This window comes from Cariama cristata, unplaced genomic scaffold (assembly GCF_000690535.1).
Source record: "Cariama cristata isolate BGI_N322 unplaced genomic scaffold, ASM69053v1 scaffold16653, whole genome shotgun sequence".
Classification (NCBI taxonomy): domain Eukaryota; kingdom Metazoa; phylum Chordata; class Aves; order Cariamiformes; family Cariamidae; genus Cariama; species Cariama cristata.
The window spans coordinates 24,433-42,895 of NW_009609100.1; the positions used below are offsets into that span (position 1 = coordinate 24,433).

General features: G+C 43.3%; 2 protein-coding genes across 2 annotated transcripts in view; one reads left to right on the forward strand and one right to left on the reverse strand.

Annotated features, from left to right (window-relative positions):
* TMOD1 (tropomodulin 1) overlaps window positions 1-3,030 on the forward strand; it is a 16,721-nt gene extending 13,691 nt beyond the window's left edge. Inside the window, exons 8-9 of the mRNA XM_009697420.1 lie at window positions 394-538; window positions 2,966-3,030. Of these exons, the coding sequence (XP_009695722.1) occupies window positions 394-538; window positions 2,966-3,030 (210 nt within the window). The remainder of the gene's footprint in view (window positions 1-393; window positions 539-2,965) is intronic.
* Window positions 3,031-7,676: 4,646 nt separating this feature from the next.
* Window positions 7,677-18,426, reverse strand: TSTD2 (thiosulfate sulfurtransferase (rhodanese)-like domain containing 2; the record flags this gene model as incomplete). Its single annotated transcript, XM_009697421.1, has 9 exons — window positions 7,677-8,059; window positions 9,401-9,539; window positions 10,492-10,650; window positions 11,282-11,400; window positions 13,156-13,261; window positions 15,175-15,300; window positions 16,913-17,021; window positions 18,107-18,220; window positions 18,263-18,426. Coding segments are annotated over 9 exons (1,296 nt in total), but the record flags the coding sequence as incomplete, so codon positions are not given.
* Between the last annotated feature and the right edge of the window lie 37 nt (window positions 18,427-18,463).

The window sequence follows — 18,463 nt, forward strand, 5'->3', positions numbered from 1 at the left end:
GAGCTCCAGAGTGTGCAGTGGTACAGATGCTGTGGCATGTTTAGCTCCCCCAGAAACCCAGGGGGTAGTAGTGATGCAGCTGAGCTACAGGGAGCTCAGGGACAGGTGACTGGGAGTTCAAAATCACAGTTTCTCCAGATGTCTTTTAGCTGCAAATCTGGCTGAGAAATAAAGTCTTTGGGGAAGAGGACTTGTGGGAATGTCTGCTGGAGGAGTTAGAGCCACTCAAGTCATACCAGGAACAGACCAGCGGTTTGTTTCACCAGCTTCACGTCAGAAATGCCAAATGGACGAACAGGTCCAAAGCTAGAGGGAAGGGGTGGAGATGGCAGATCTAAGTGCTCCCTCTCGATCACCCTCACGGCTTGCTTTTCTGTTTTCTGTTTTCAAAAGAGCCAGCCACTGGGCAACAAAGTAGAAATGGAAATCGCAAACATGTTGGAAAAAAACACCTCCCTGCTGAAGTTTGGGTACCATTTCACTCAGCAAGGTCCCCGACTCCGCGCTTCCAATGCCATGATGAATAACAATGACCTAGGTGAGTCAGGCTGGCTGCAAGCCAGAGAGCATGGGAAGGTCCTGTGGGCAATTTGTGGTGGGGGAAGGGCAGAACTGCCCACTTGTAGGCTCTGGTGGATGTCATTGAATCCTCCTGAAAGGGCTGATGATGCTTTGCCCCTCAAGGAGGAAAGCAGCCTTCACTGACTGGTTCCCTAGTGCAGCTGCCGTTGGCCAGGCAATGGGTTGTGCTCCAAACCTGGAGACACTGGGTAGCTAAAACTCCCAGAAGAGGCAGCGTTTGTGGCAGTAACAGTGGGTCTTGTTGGGAAGGAGTGAGAGCTGCTAATGTGCTTCAGTACGGTGCGTGATACAGCATATGGCACTTGTGATTCCTGCCAACTGCTCGTCTTCCTCCAGCTTCATTCCCACTTTAACAAGGAGATTAAAAGTAGTAGTGGGCAGTGGGACTTAGCCCATCCCCTTCAGCAAAACAAATTGGAAGTGTTTCTAGGGAGAGGTGGGAAGCCATATGGCTTTGAGTTATCTTTATACCCTCAATGAAGTGATCAGAAGTGCTTGTGAAGCAAAATGTGGGCAAGTGTGCAAACTGCCATTTCAGCTGATGCATGCAGCAGAGGCTTTCCATTGCTTGGCTACAAGCTGCTGTAGAGCACTGGAAATCAGTCCAGCAGAGCAGTATTGAATGCAGCCAGTGTACCAGCCACATTACACTCAACGGCTCCTAACTGCATAGGCAGGGTGGTTACAAACATGACTGTGCCAGACTCCTTCTCATCAGTGGCAGACAATATATCCCAGAGGAATAAGCAAAAGTTTGCAGGTCGTCCTTTTTGTGCATTAGGAAGAACTCCTTCCCCAGGACAGTGGGGGTTTGCAAAGCTCAGAGGGACAGAGCCAGCAGCTGCCCTGATGTGGTGCTAGGCAGAGCCCTGCCGCGAGTGGGAGGTTGGGCTGGAGGCTCCCAGGGACACCCCCACCATCACTCATGCTGCTGGGTTCTGCCAGACACATCGAGAAAGCAAGGGCTAACAGGCAGGGTGTGAGAAAAGACCTAACGTATAAATGCCAGCTGTGAAGAAATAGTGTAAAACTGGAACCACGTATTTTAATTTGCATATGGTTCACCACAGAGTCTTCTGTCCCTTCATGAATCAACTTCAGGTTTAAAAGCCACAGAAAAGCAGCTTGAAGTGGCTGCCATATTGAGAGAGATAATAAAATATGTTATGTTTTAAAAATAAAAATAAAAATCAATCTTGCTTCAGCCAGTACTGTGCTCCTAGGAAGCACAGCCAAGCATAGAGATATATATGCCATTTTTTCAGTGACCACACAGAATACTCAGTATTGTGGTTCACTGCGTATTTATTCCCCCTGCAGCTGCATTCCCTGCAACAGGAAAGGCTTGCTATTTTCTGTCCTTTGGAACAGAGCAAGGTTTTTAGTGACTGTGCAGCACCTGGCATACAAAGTAATCAGCTGGAAGACTTGGATCTAGTGTTTTAATTGTTCCTGCTGTAAGGGGACGAATTCACAATTTGCCTTCCCTGTCACAGTTGTGCATTTTGCCTCTTTGACCATTAAGATCTGCATTTTTGTCTGATTTGGTTCTTGTTTGCAGCTCGTATTCATCGGTGCGATGGTCTCTGGCAATAGCATCACAGCTCCTGGACAATGTATAAGTATAGAAAAAAATTCTTTTCCTCCCTGTCAGCAATCTCTCTGCTTGTGCTCTACTCCAGTACTCTTGCCTACCATGACCTGATGCTACAAGAACTTGGGTTTGGTTCTATACCTTCTTTTCTCTAAGATGCTCTGTATGAACCAACTATGAAGGCTTTTACATTCATCCTCATGAGCTAACTTCTGCATCCTCTTAATACCTTTTTTTTTCCTTTTTTCCTCACACATATTTCTTGAAAAATCAAGAATGTAGCTGTCAGAGCTGTAAATCAACTTTAAGAGTAGATAGGAGTCTGCTTTGACCTTGTTAACCATGACCAGAAGGCTGGAGGGTAAAGGCTTAAGATAAGAAATGATTTTTTTTTTTTTTTTTTTTAATTTGAAATGGCAATTTAGAAAAACTAGCAACGGAAAAACTGTGTGCTGTCTTTATAGTCAGCATCAGGTGATGCTTTGGCCAAAGTCAGATTACAAAGACAAACGGTGTGAAGTGTAACTGACTGCAGAATAAGGGAGGTAATGCTGAAAGTAGCTTCTGGCCTTAAAAATTCATAGGGACAGAAACCTCATCTTACCTTCCTTGATTTTAAACTGCCTAAGGCTGTGCCTGCTGCTTAAAGCAAGAATTCAGAAGCTGATGATATCCTATTTCTTTCCTGGCAGAAAGTGTCTCTCAGCTCCTCTCCACAGCGGGCAAGCCAAGCCCGCCATCCACATCTTCCTGTGGCTCTGACTGACTCTTCTTCCTCTTCTTTTTCAGTGAGGAAGAGAAGACTTGCAGAGTTGAATGGGCCTATTTTTCCCAAGTGCAGAACTGGAGTGTAGTTCCTGGCTACGAAGGAATCTGTGCTACACTGTGCCTTGACAGAGTATTTGTGGTGCCTCAGTTCTGTTTTATGCACTAACAGTTTAAATTAACTAGTGGCTGTAGTTGAAGATTTTATCCAGTAGGACTGTTGATGTTTTCTGTAGAGTTGGAAACTATTGAAGCCAATTTTATGCAATCTCAGTTTAGAGTACATCCCAGTGTAAAAGTGACTCTTAATTAACCTGGGACCTAATTTTTCTATAAACTTCCTGCATGGTGTTTCATACAGTTAGGATGTGGTATGCATGAGTGAAAGATACAACTGTTCCACACGAATTATAGAAGTATTAAAAAAAATACTTTATTTTTTTTCCCAAATTGATTTCAAGTAACTACAGAGGAGCAACTAGATTAACAAGCACTTCTACTACCTGGGAACATGGCTAATTTCAAGAATTGTGAATTACAATTTTTTACCGACATTTGCTGAGTCAGTTAGTTGGATATGCTGTTCCAAATTCATCCGTGTTTCTTAGAAAAACTTGATCTCCGCCCCCTGATTAAATGGAACTTAAGGCCACCAATTATAAAACAGAGTCTCAAAACCAGAGCAGTTTAGGATGGGTTAATATTCTTCTATCCTACGCACGTCTGAAGAAAACCCTTGCCTTTAGAAATGTGATGCAAATCCTAACACCACAGAGATGGCCAAACTAATCAGCAAACCAGAGCCCTCTCTTCTAATCCCCGCTCTTTTCAGTTTCCTAATGTTAAAAGCATGTGTCCAGATATTCACTGGAAACAAGTAAAATTCTCCCTCTTCGCTGTTTTGTCTAGATAATGATGTCTATTAATTAAATTTGGTTCTGCTAGGGATTTTTTCTTTTACTGCCATCCTTAATGTCTGCATAAATGCAACAATAAATTTTGTGCCCTAGAAAAGCTGCTAAGTGAAATACCCCAAGCCTGAACTTACACTGCATACACTCTGACAACTTTTTGTCAGCCAGTCTGTCATCCATCATCTAGCTTGGGAGGAATTCCCCGTAGGCTTGCGTAGCTCCCAGACATGCAGTGGACTGGAGCCATCACTGTCTTGTCCAAAACTCCCCCTATTAATGTGGGTAGGATCCTGCTTGGTAGGAAGAGTCTCCTGGCAGAAGGGTTGCCATACTGAAGCCATATTCTTGGTTTAATGACAAAGTGCCCTAGAAAATGTCTCACTTGCTATAAATCTGTCTGTACACATCTGTTAAGAGTGAAGTTTTGCAGCCTCTTATGCACAGTTCGGCAGAAGTCCCTCAGATTTCTTCAGAGTTTGTGCGCAAATACCACACACGATTTAGCTCTGACCAACAAAGCAGAGAAACACTATCAGCAATGTGGGAAACATACTTGTTGCTCTTCAGATCTTAATAAATGTGCCAGTGATGTGAAATAAAATGCTTCACTATAGCTTCTTCCCCCCACCCTGCGAGTTTTGTATCAGAAAATGGAAAGAATACAGAAGAAAAATACTTGAAAACATACTTAAAAAACCAAAAACCAAACCAAACAAACAGAAAAACCAAACAAAAAACCCCCTGGCAGATGGCCTCTTTCTTCCACATGCACTGCGAAGACTTCAGAACAGCCAACTAAATCATCAAACCAGAGCCAGAGTTTCAGCTGAGCCATCCACCAAGATTTGCATGGTATGGGCTCAGCTCTTCCGTTGGCTTCAGAAGAACACAAATGCTGGGAAATCTTGATGGTGCTAAGAAACCTAGACACACAAGGAGGTGCATCTACAGAGCAGGGAGCACTACCATGGATACTACAACAGCATTTTTTTCCTGAATAAAAACATAGCCCTTAAAAAAAAAAGAGTGAGGAAAAAAAAGGCAAAAGAAACAAACCAAAAAGCAAGGACCTTGTCCTGTGTTTCACTGTAGCAGCATCCAAATTAACCGTGCAGCCCAAATGTGTATTAGGCTGGCAGCATCATGCCAGGTTCCTCAGCTGATCCTTACAGAGCTGCTTTGCTGAAAGATCCATGCAAGAGACATGCAGCAGAGACAGGCTGTGCTGAGAGGCATGAGGCTTTGTGGTGAAAAGCATCAAGCTGTGCAGCAATGGAACTACAAAATGGTGATACTGAGGAGCAAATGGATCACTGTACCAGCAGCTCTCCAGGAAATGGAGAAAAAGCCATCTGCTGACTGCAGCATCTGGCAGTCACAGCCAATCCTGCTTAACTCTCACCTCTCCTGGAACTAAGGTGCCTTCTCCCAGGCATTACCACTGAGGTGCCTGCATCCCACTACACAGCATTTCACATGGCAAGTCCTTATTTGTACTAATCTGACAAAACTAATCCAGAAGCCAGGCTACAGAAGCTGCTCATGGGCTAACTTGCAAGAGGGAGGCTAACGATGTCTCTTACCCCTTTCTCCCCTCTCTGCAGCAGAGGGAACCTGGCTTTATGGGCCTCCGTCTGCACATCTCAAACCCTTCTCCTCCCTTGCCTTACTGCAGCAAGGACCAGAAGAGGCCCCATGGCTCCACCGCCTTTGAGGTAGAATGTCCAGCTGCCAGGAGCTCTCAGGAGAATTGTACCTTGTAGCCAGGTCTGCCATGTGGCAGACAGCTAGCTAGGTTTCCACATTAACCTCTGCAGAATTAAGCACCTCCAACATAACAGGTGAAGTGTATTTGTGCAGTACTTTAAAAATTATGATGGAAGCACTAAAGGTTATTTATCATCATAGGAGTTTCAGAAGTTTACATATAAAATACAGTAAGTGATTTTGATTTCCTAATGACTGTTGCCATTCTGTACTGATAAGTGATACAGAAACAGCCTTCCAGTTGCTTGTGTTCCAGATTTGCTGACTGAAATTATAAAATTGTGTTCTTTTTAGCCTGATACATGAAGAAAAGAGAGAGTATAATATGCAAGTTGGGGCACTCCCATCAGTCCTCTAGATCAGGCCTGAAAGTAGAGCTTGCCCGTTTTCCCACAAACATTCCAGTCCTCAAAAGCACAGAGGTTAACTGGCCAGCAAAGCTTGGGAGGCAAGATGCCAGGGGACCATGGGTACTGCTTAGACTTCTGCTGAAGATGTCTACTGATGGGAATTTTCCCATTTCTTCTTCAGTATGGACTCACACAGATTTACTATTAAATACCACCCTAGAAAGACTCCCAAAGGAGACATTTGTAAGTTTCAAAGTTTTGCTTCACAAAAGGAATGGTCATAAAGACAGTTGCTGAACCCTTGATTTCATGGTTGCAATACTGGAAGTAAGAAGAAATCCTTACCATGGCTTTAATGGAACCAATGCCCATATCTTTGCTAGTCAAGGCAACAATGAGGTCTTGCTGATTTCATAGCACTGTGGGAGAAGGTTACAATCTATATGAAAATAACATTGCCCTAACTGTCATTAAGCAACTGCAGAAACCTGAGTAAACTGTTTTCTTGCTTTTAAAAGCAGTTGCCAGTAAAAAACCCCAACAAACCAGTAAGTGATTCTGATTTCCTAATGACTAACTACTATTTAGTACCAAGAATGACAGTAAGTTTCAAAGACATTTTTCAGTCAAAACCCATCTTCTACACTATTAGTAAAACCTTTCTGTATATTCTACAGCATCAGGCACACAAAGCAGCAAGTGGCTAAGTATTTTGAACTCATGCTGTGGATCCCTTCAAATTCAAAGACAATTTCTCCACTAACAGGAGCTGGAAATTGCATAAACATCTTGCAGCTTTTGAAAAACTCAACCCATGTTCACAAAGCACAAATGCTCCCCAAATCCTGAATTATTTAACTTGGATAAAAGATCTTGCAATCTCCTTATAGCTGTTGCTGACACTTACGTACATGTCAGCATCACTTCCAGTGCCATAATGCTGGTATTTTGACAGTCTCTGTGCACCCCTCTCTGTGTTTCTCAGTTTCAACATGCTTCAAGCTATTGTTTTTTTCCACTGCAAGCAGAGCTGAGCCCTGTATATTTCATGTACTGACAAGCTGAGTCAGTTGTCAACTGACGGCAACTGTCAGAACAACAGTTCCTGGGGATACAGAGCATTGGAATGAGGATTATGTTTGCTGTTCATCCTACAGGTCACACACAACACACACACATGGCTGGGCAGACAGTGTTTGTGGGCCTTTGCTCCAGTTACAAGAAGGGTCCTTATGCTGCCTTCAGCCACTTTTACACAGGAATCAAGTCAGTGACCTCAGGTAACCATTCCTTGCTTCTCACTGGTATAAAGCAAGAGACACAGGCAGATGGTGTGTATGTGGAAAATGTCTTCAGCTCTAATCCGGTCATGGACGCACATCCAACTGATACATCCACTGTTTTCAAATCCTAGCACTAGCTATTGAAGCAAATGCATGATCAATGGAGAGGTCGGACAGATCCATCTCCACACAGGAGGAAAAGAATGGAATTGTTCTTACGTCCCTTCAGTTTCTTTTTAATTGTGAGCAGCTATGTCCCATGGCACATACTCTGCTCCAAAATCCCCATTGTAGAGGCCACTCTACAGGACTGTACCCAGCAAGAGGAATCCTGTAGTGCTGGTGATGGGCTGGGCACTCTGGTAATTTACAGTCAAGTAATGGATGGTTTTCAGGGCGTATTCTAGGCTTAAAGGCAGCGTATGAACAAGACTCTCCAAGCCAACACATTTTCATGATTTCCAAACCTAACTGAATAACAGATAGGGATCTGCTTATAGAAGCCCTTCATATTAGCACATGTTAGATCAACTAATGAAACAGCTTAATCTTTTCCTGCATCCAGCATCCTTTGCGAGACATGTTCAATAGGTACCCTTGGCCGTTTCCTTGTACATTCACATTCCTCCTTAAGTGTCTGTCCTGAAGCCCTTGAAGTCACCTTGAGCTCTTTCTCTTGACAAACAGGACAGCAAGCTGTAAGACCTTTGCTGCGACAACTTGGACACGTCAGGACAAGCTGCCGGCAGTGCTGGCTGGAACAAAGTTTATATTGGTCCCACAGTGTCCCACAGTATCTGCATGCTGGAGGGAGGAGGAAAAGAAGTTAACACTCACATTGCCCCATCTGTCCCCCTTGCAGAGGCTTCTCCTTGGCACCAGGGGGCTGCAATCTCTCATTTAAGTAGCTATGTGTTGTCTTCCAGGTTTTTAATTCCTGCTTTAGCTTCATCTTCTAGAACCTAGTTAATTTTTAAACTTCTGGTTTTGATGTAAAAAACAGGACAGTTGTCTCTCACAAAAAAGAAAAAGTGCTCACTAGTGCTTCCTCTAGTTCCAATTAGACAGATCTAAAGATTCTTGCTGCCAAGAGAAGAAGAAAGATGTGGTGGTGGTGATTAAGCCAGTATGCAGGAACATTGCCTGCTGGGGAAGGGGGTGCCATGGGACTTCCTTCCACCTAAAAGCATGGCTTGTGCAGATGGGGTGTCATTTGCAGTCCTGGCAGAGTCCTTCCACAATATCAGACAGGTTTTATCTCTTTAACTGAAAGCTGCAGCCCAGTTTAGCTGTACCATCAAGAAGGTGCCTAGCCCAACACTTCCCCTTGAAACTTCCGTAGAGATGGCTGTGATGTATCCAGAGCGTGTTCTTATTCGACACTAAGGCACCTTCAAGATGTACACGGTAATTGCAGAGGAGGAATGGAGGGTTATGCTCAAAAAGTTACCTACTCAGAGAAAAAACAGCACTGCTTCCTAAAAAAGGCTAAAGACAAATTCCATCTATTTGTACCTAGCAACTGAGAAGAAAAAAACAGATACTTCATTTGCAGTATCTGAAGAGCAACCCCACCCAGAAGACCTGGCAATGTTCTTAATGACTTCAACTAAAGGTCAGTGAAATTCTACAGGCTACAGAAACTTTTAAAGCATGAAAATAACAAAGTGCTGTACAGCTTAGTGCCATCACTCTCGTAGTGCCTTGCAGTCCATGCTGACGTTCTGTGAGATTGCTGGAGCAAAGAACAGCTGACAGTGACAGAACTATTTCATGCTTTGGTCATTTGGCCAACCACAATCTGATCAGTACTGTGGGCAGCAAGTGGATAACGACAGCAGTAGTGCTTGACGTACGTCTCCATAGCTGCGGATGGCTCATAACAGCAGCTGTTCTGCAGGGCTGCTGCCTTTTACTACTCTAGTTTCAGGGAACCCTGTTTAGTGACCCCCTTTTCTGTCATTTGTTTTATGTGTTAAAGACACAGAGTCAATAATCATAATGAAAAGTGACGGCACTGAAAGATCAAAGCAAGTATGAGGAAGAACTATGCAGACCAGTTTGGCTGCCCCTATCCTGCACATCTCTGTGGAAATTATTGCAATAGCTTCCCAGCCTTCTGCACTTAAAATTATCTAGTCCTACCTGAGACGATATCTTCGTTGGAACAAATGGCGTAACGATCATCAAATACAAACAGCTTCCCCCTGTAGAATCCATCTGGAAACTCTTCCAGGTACTTGTGAATTCCACCTTTTAGCTGGTAAATCTCTCTGCACACTGCCTGTTTAAAGCATATTGGCAGAAAAGCTGAAGGAGACAGCAGCAATTGTGTGCAAGAGTTCCACAAGCAAATGTTGTAAACACCAGGGGTCAATGAAAAGCAGCAGCTTCTCAGTGACCATCAGATGGTACCATGTGGATGCACAACTCTAGGCAGTGCCACCAGGGATTACTGGGCAGCTCCACAATGCTGGCTTGTTGACATGAACCCAAATGTGCATTTAATGTTACAGTCAAAAAAAGGCTGGTAACCTCCTCAGCTGAGGGAGGTTTCCTGCATCACAGAACAAATGCTTTTGAACCTCTGTGAACCGCTGCTTATTCTGGTTTTAAGTAGTCAGCTGTTAGCAGCAGCAGAATTTCTCATGGTTCACATTGGTGCAGGAAAAAAAAATAATCAAGGTTTAAATCTCTGGAGAACATATATGTGTGCTGTTCCCTTGCTCTTTGAGGAAGGACCCAGGAGAAGAGTAGGACAGAAAGCACAATTAGAACAATGCAGTATGCTGGATTTAATTGCACAACACTGGGGAAGCACAGACTGGCTGATTTTCACCACTCTTGAGATGCTCAAGCTGTGCAGTAATGACTACAGAGCACAACCTACACAGAGCTTGTGGAAACACTGCAGAATGCTCTCAAGCCCTCCTAAAACACTGCTACAGCGGCAGGACAGACTTAGCAATACCTCTTCTCAGCAAATGGGTTATATAAATATTTTCACAGGGCAATCACTCCTGTGACACTAGTCCATGCAGATCATCCTGAGCTGCATTAAACTACCCACGTCCTTGACAGACAGCACAAGGCAAATGTGTGTCAGAGACATTTATCTCCCCACTTGCTCATTGAGCAGTTTGCGCTTAACAAGAATTTTCCAGCAAAAGACAAGACAGCTGCCCTTAAAACAGTCTCAACTTCCCGACACTTGTGCCCTCAGAATGACACCTCACCTTGCTCCGTAGGTAGGCAGAGCCTCTCTCACAACGAATCCCTCCTGTGCAGTACATCAGGACACGCTTGTCTTTAAAAAGCTCCAGGTTTTCATCTACGTAGTTGGGAAAATAGCTGAACTTCCTGATATCTGGAGCCAGACAGCCCTGGAAATGTCCCTGTAATAACAACAGATGGCCATGCAACTGGTTACAAGCAGTCTTACATGGTAAGGTCTGTGCCTCAAACTAGCGGAAATAACAAACCTTTGGGCCAGAACACTAAGCTCACTGCAACTCAGCTGCATTTATGCATCAAAATACCGGTTAAAATCTGCAAGAGGATTCTGGACACAGCATGTCTCCTCATGCAAACATAAAAGAGGGAGCTAAATTGAACAGAGGTGTCAGAGAGAGGACGAGTCACAACAGTGCATGAGGGCTGGTGGGTGTGACAGCAGGATGCCCTTATTCTTTTTCACATATGGGACAAGGCAAAAATGCTGGAAAACATCCTTACAAATTATGCTACTTTTACTTCAAACTATATAGTATTCACTGCTAATGGACCACTTTGTCTTCTTTCTGCCCCAAGCTGTGTAAGCACTCAGCCGGCCAGGCTCCATGCTGAGTCGCTGAGCAGGTCCTCTGCTGCTTGAGTCTAATATTCATTACAAAAATGAACTTTGTACATATTACAGTCAATCTGGAACATGGAATCTCTTCTTCCAGTAAGGTTACACCCTCATAATGTGAATGCTTCCCCCCAGCACCTGTAACACACTGCAAGAAGCAGGCAAACAACACTTACTATTTTACTTTCATAGAAGTTCCTACAGTCCAACAAGATGGTATCGCTTTGTCCTTGACTGGCCTGAGACAAATACTGTTCTACTTCTCTATGAAATTCCTGAGGGGATAAATGAGTTCCTTTAACAACAAAAAAAAAAAAAAAAGAAAAAAAAGGAGAAAAAGGGGGGAACAAAAAAAGGAAAAAAAAGAAAAATAAGAGAAAGTGAGAAGCAGAACTACAAAACAATGTTACATCTCATCTTGCTGATCCAGATTGTCCTCAGATTTCCAAACAAAAAGTTTTCTGTGACAGTTACAGACTTTTCATCCCAACTCAACCAGCCAAGTTTATCCATGTTTGGCTTCCTATTGGCAACTGAAAGAAAACACAACACTGTTCCATATGACAGAAGCAGCAGCAAACAGGTGCCTGTCTCTATGATCTTTGTTATGTCCCCCTGGCAACTCTTACAGTTGTAAAAGAAAGAGCAAAAAATGTTTCCCTTCCCTTCGCTCATCTGCCATTATATTTGGAGATGCAGAAGCATACAGAAATGCAATTTTTTCAATGAAACTCTTCTCTATAGATAAAAATGGAAATTTTCCATTACCATTTATTACTTTCATTACAATTTCAATTTACATAGATTTTCTCAGCTTCCAGGTTGCTCAGGAGTTAGGACTCCCAACCTACTGAAAAACAAAAAACTCTGCCACCAAAATCTCTTAACCTTATTAAAAAATAACTATAAGCAACCTGCCAGAGTAACGGGAACCATCTCCATAAAATGCTGTAAAATAGGAGGAAAAAGGAAAAAAAAAGAAATATCCAAATATACATCCCCAAAACTGCCAAAAGTATGGGAGGGGGGGGGAAATAATCCTCTGCCAAAACCACAAAAAGACGCTGTAGAAATTTACCACCAATGGAACCTCTTGGTGGGAAAAAAAGCCCAAAACTGCTGTTAATTGGTATTTGCTGTGCTCCTGCTTACCACCTACATAAGTGTCCTCATAGCAGATGCATAGCCAGTAAGATCTTGTTGGGCATAATCCATACTAAGCAGCTACAGGTAGCAGAAAACAAATGCAGCCTGTGTTAGGGGAGTGGTATGAATGGCATGAACCTGATACAGAACGTGGCTCTGCTTCAGCATAAAAGGCAGGCGTGGCTGTTAAGTTCAACACAAGTAAAGCCAAGTCAGCAGGCCCTAACATAGGAACATACATGTACTTAACTGTAAGCTTCAGTGGGATTCTAGCATTTTTCTAAAAGAAAAGAAAAGAAAAAAACAAAAAAACCCCAACAAAACCAAAAAACCTCTCAGCATCCACAGCATCAGAAGCTACTGGATCCACAATAAGACTCCATGGAAAGCTCTTCCTATAGAGCTTGGTTCTTATTGCAAGCTAACCACAACAACAGAGCATTCATTGGAGCTCTTTATATGGTATCACTTCTGAGCAGTCTCAAGCATCTACAGAATATTTAGAACAAACATTAATATATTCATGCATTGAAATGTCTTTCCTAAACATCATACAGTTTCACCTTACATCTGCCTTTAGCAGGTGTCCGCTGACTAAAGCAGAAGGTCCCTACCCCGAAACAAGGCAACTGCTTGATGTCATTTGAACTACTACCGTTTCCCACAAACTAGAAAGTTAATTCTAAAGTTTTCTGAGGCAGCTAAACACTTAGCAAACCAAAACCTGGGCCAGCAAATTCCCTGTACCAGTAACTTTTGACTACCAGTGAGAAATCAATTTCCTTACCTACCTCTCCTCTGTCCTGGCCACTGTGCATAAGGAAATGGTTTTGATGAAGGTACTTTATTCTTCACTTACTTCTCACTTGAGTGAGAGGCTTTATTTTTCATTAAATCAACTTACCAGTTTCTTTATAAGACACGATTTTTGGATCAATGCCCATAGGTACAATTTCTTTGAACACTCCAACTCGAAGGTCTGGGAAACAGTGAGCTCCTCCTGCGCTGCTCTAGGAAATCAAACACAAAAACAATCCACCACAATTTGCCAGGTGTTGAGATGAAGCTTACACACTCACTTTAATTTCTAAAACTCACTAGAATATGAAAAGTGTCTCAGTGGCTGAGGGAAAGAAGTGTCTCTCCCACTGAAATCCACACTCTGAATCCTGAGGTTTAGGCAGTGGACCCCTACCACGACCTGGCAGACAGGTGTCTTAGGCACAATGACTACTCTGCAGGTGAGACAGGCACCATTTGGCATGAGGTGCAGAGTCACTAAGGACTGGGAAGGAGAACAGATCTTAGAAACAAAGTTACTAGCACCTACCATGAGAAAGTTAAGGCCACTACAGAGCATGCTGACCCTGACAGGAATGTTAAATAACCTCCTCCAGAAATGGATCATGTTGACACATCTGGGCCCTGCAGTTCTTTTCAGCCCCTCTGACGTCAACACTAACACAGCTAGGCCACCAGTCATGACATGTGCGATGGGAACTGCAGTGCTTCATGAGTGTGAAAGAAACATACAGGAGGTCAGCCAGGCTCAAGATTTATTAACAGAGGAGTCCGAGGTCTCGGCAAGCCCTTTTTTGTAGGTGTTCCCACTGTAGGTGGCAGGAAGTAAGAATTTCTGCAGGGCTGAGCCTCAAATACAGCTTAGGCACTATCACTATATAAACACTCAGACAAAACCGCAGTGCTGTGCAGCACTGTCCCAGCTATCACAAAAATCAGTCTGCAGCAACTACAGTAGGCACTGAATATTTTCATAGCCCCAAGCATGATTTTCACTCCTCTATGCCCATGTCTTCAGGGCACAGAGACACGAAACCCTCACTGACAGAAAACACAATCCCTCACTTGGCTATACAGCATGGAGAGGAATTGTGAGACAGAAAACATCATCAGGTACTAATGCATGAATGTTGATGCCCAGAGAGATCATGCAGGGTTTGAGGTTTTGCCAAGCTCAAGGTAAAATTCCATCCCTGTTCTGTTTTTGCATCTACACATGACTGTAACGAACAGGTCACATTTACTCTTGAAATTTAGCCAAGCACAACAGAGAGTTAAAAAGCTAAGACTGAATCAGCACTGCAGCTCTACATGGGATTTGAGTTTCACAAGTTTCACTAGTTCCTTTGATCTAGTTATTCATGGAAAAAAATAGTACTTCCTGCAAATAAAAGAAAAATGCTATAAAAGCAGCAGCTTTCCTTCCTGACAGAGAAACCAGTACCTGCAGGGCTGAGGCAGCAAAAGCCTACCAGAATGCCATAAGGTGCCAGCCACAGCTGCCATCACCATCTGAAGACAGCAATCAGGACACAGGCCTAGGCTCAAGCAGAAGTGAGCACCTCACTCTCCCTCCAGTCAGGCATTAACTGGAGTAGGGAGAAACCTCTTGACTCTGCCTGCGTTATTTTCTCTAGAAGATAGCCAATTCATGGAACTGACAGTGCACCTATATGGACAAGAAAGCCTGCATGAACCTAAACCAGTAGGCTTCTAGGCAAAGATCTCAAATCAGGGTGAAGAGGAGAGTGTGTGAATACTTTGCTTGGGTAAATGTACGTGTGATGCCTTGGGATTGGCAGCCAAGTAGGAGTAAATGCTTGTTGGAAGAATGGTGGGGCTGAAGCACACTCCCTCATTGGCCTGTATGGGAGGCTTTGCAGCTGCACCCATAGCTGCCAAAGCTTGTAGCAGCTGCTATCATTGCTGATAGTAACTGCTACTGCTGGTGAAAATCAGCACAGAGAATCTAAACAAAGGTTAGGAATCCTTGGCTTAGATCAGTGCTAGGAAAGCAGAACTGCTAGAGCAGAAGTAATATTATCACAAAGCAATGTGCATATTTCTCAAAATTTAAATGTCCTGCATTAACAATGCCTATGTAGAAATTAGTTTTTCGTACCTTGAAATCCTCTTGACACAAAATATCTTTGAACAGAGGCTGAGAAAGCATAACTTCAACGTAGAGATTGGTAGCTACTTTGCTTCCACCAACTGTCCCATTAATCCCTTCTGAGGCAACTCGTACCTAGAAGGCAAGAGGAGGAGCTGGAGCTAAGGCTTAGTAACGGCAAAACCAGATCACACTGAAATTAGCAAAATATGACTGGGTGACAAAAGCCAGACACAGAAGTATGTTCACAAAAGAGACTATTGAGGAAGGAAGGAAAAGATGGTTATACTGAAGTTGAACATAAAGGAGACAGTAAATAAAATAGGAATAAAAAGCCAGTAATCACTTTTGAGCCATTTCAAAAGAATGACAACAAGACAGTCAGAAAACTTTACACAATAAACAGAGAAATGCTAACTGGTTAACAGGCAAATCTTGCAGTCAGCATTAAAATCTCCACTGGAAGTCTGCCTCAGAAAGAACAATGGGATTGTGCCCAATGACTCACACAGCTAAAAGGAAAATGTGAATATGCATAACATTGCATGTAATATTAAATTTCAGTGTGAGTCATTTTATCTCCAGCACTGACAAATGAACAAAAACTCTGAAGTGGAGTGAAAAGAAAAAAGAAAAGAGAAGTTGGATATAAGAAGCAAGTCAAAAAACAACTGGTTGAGAAGGCAAATGCTGTACTTGTCTTGTAGATGAAAAAAAATTTTTTTAGAGAACAATACCAACCACCAGACAAGAGAAGTGAGCAAAAAAAGAAGTGAATCCATCAGGACATATCAGCCCCAGACCTGTGCTGATGTAGAACAGGGAAGGTGCCTACCATTGGCAAGGAAAAAAGCTACTTAGGAAGACAAGGGAAAGAAAGAAAAAAATAGTGTCTTGCACACAGCCTCAAGAGGCCAGCTAGATGAGCCAACTCACCTCCTTGGTCTAGTCTGCTAGGAATGAAAAGAACAAAGACTCTGTGCAGGAAGGAGCACTGCTATCCTATGATGTGGTCTAAGATGTCAGTTGCTCTCATCTTATTCCTGACAGTATGGATTACAGCTTGGTATAGTGATTCTGACTGGAATACTATTGCGCATTGAGGATTTAGTGACACACATAACAGTTAACTGGAGCAAGCCCCGACCCATGCTGCACGGTGCTGCACCTCCAGCTTGGCCTTCAGGCTGTGTTGTGCTGCATGTATCCTTTAGCCACTGGATAAACCCAGACCAATAATCCTAACAGAGATGCCTGCATGCAGCTCCCTGTTCATATCAGTGATTATGTCACCTGCATGTCTGCCTTTATCTAAAACTGCATCAAGAACTTCTCATGTGAATATCCTTTCTATTTAACAGAAGGAGTGATGAAAAAACTTGGTTTTCCTGTAAAAAAAAAAAATCTCTAACAGTTCGAATGATGGAAGTAGGGTAACCTTTGCAAGACAGGGTCTGCACAGCGTGCTGTGCATGGATCAGAGGTTTGATCAATGCTGCACAACTCAGAGTTCCCACCATCAAAAGAGATATAAGACTATATGTATTATTTTCTTTTTCTTTGTAATGTTAGCTCTTAAATAACATTTTAAATGATACTTTACAGAGTCTGAGTGCCTTTCTTAACGAGATCATAACAGACTAGCACCTTCTGGTGCAGAACACTTGGTTCTCCACATGGCCCATTATCCTGCGCTAAGCAGAGATGATTTTTTGGTTAAGAATACAACCACTGCTTAAAACCTTACCTTGCCAGTGAGATGCAGATGCTGGCACAGAGCCTTTTGCCAAGCGCAGAGTTTCTCTGGATCCTTCACCTCACAGTAACAGTAATATAGAAGTACTTCTCCCACCTTACTGTCCATAGCATGGCAAAGATGAACAAATAGGAAGAGGATGTTAGAGTTGAAAGCACAAAAACATACTATCAGCGGTAACCATTCAAAAAGCAGATTATTTTCTTGTGGCAGATGTCGGGAGAAAAACAAAACAAAACAACAAACAAACTTCAGAGGGATTAACACTGCTGGGTTTGATTTATTTCAAAGAGAACGAATATGAACTAAAAAGAGAATGAATATGAACAAAGAACATGAACTAGGAAAAGCTCCCACATTTCTAGTTCTCGGGACTGGTTACAAAATGAACTCATCTGGGCTGCATGGGACATCTCTCCCAGTGGCCTACTGTGTGCTATACTCCAGTTTCTCTCAACACACAGGGCACGAGAACTGCTGTTTCCTCTGCACACCAGTGTACCATTAAATGCTTAATTTGACAAACTTGCACTTGAAAATTCAAGTATTTGAGCTACCTAAATTTAAAAAGCAAAAATTTTCAGTGAGATTGTGTGCACTGGCATTCTGAGCAGCACAAGCCAAACTCACTTACAGTCAGAAACATTTTCATGAACCTACTTATTCGTAACTAACAAACCCTTAAGGTACTTGAATGAGCAGAGAAAAAGGCACAAAGCATATCAGGCTGTTCTACTATGTTCTGTTATGGTCCTTCCTTACCTACAGATCTAAGCTGTTGAGTAACACCTGTACAGGTCTTCTCTAACAACGTGGGATGGTATGGCTCTGACAGTACAATCCTCCAAAGTTTCCACTTTTATCATCACAAAAATGCAGCTTATCTACTTCTTTAGCAACACAGCAGTAATTTGGATGTTTTGTACAGGCATGAGCACTTGTGAAAGGAATTCAGATAAACCAAGTGACTCCTGGAGGGTATCTACCCCTGTTCATCTAAAGTAGTATCTCAGGAAGGTATCTAAAGCATCTGAAGAGCTAAAGGAATATCAGAGAAGACTCTCTCTTTATTTTAAAGTGTCACTTGACTGAACTTCACAAAAAAAGCAGCACTGGCAGAAGATGAGCCCAGCACCCCACTCCTGGCCAGTACTGAACCTCCAAACCCCTGAGGGACTTTCTTACCTTGTTAGATCATCGTAGCTAACGTGGCTTGTGTCTGGGAGCGTACAGAAGATCTCAGGACTGCTACGAGAGTGCCCATTTAGCCCGTCTGCGTTGCCCGCAGGAGCCGGGCCGCTCGAGGGACTCGCTTCAGCAGCTGCCTGCTTTGCAGTCAGCTCTGCCTGCTGCCCGATGTCTCCGGCGTGCTGCAGAGCCACATGCCTGTGAATGCCGGAGAGCTCTTCAAACGCTTGCCGGCAGCACCGCCATTGCACGCCCACTCCGCCGGCGGGACACCGGCCTGCGGCTGGCACCTCCTTTGCTTTGACGAACAGGGAAAAGGCCTGAAACGCACCACAAGCGTCACCCGTTACCAGC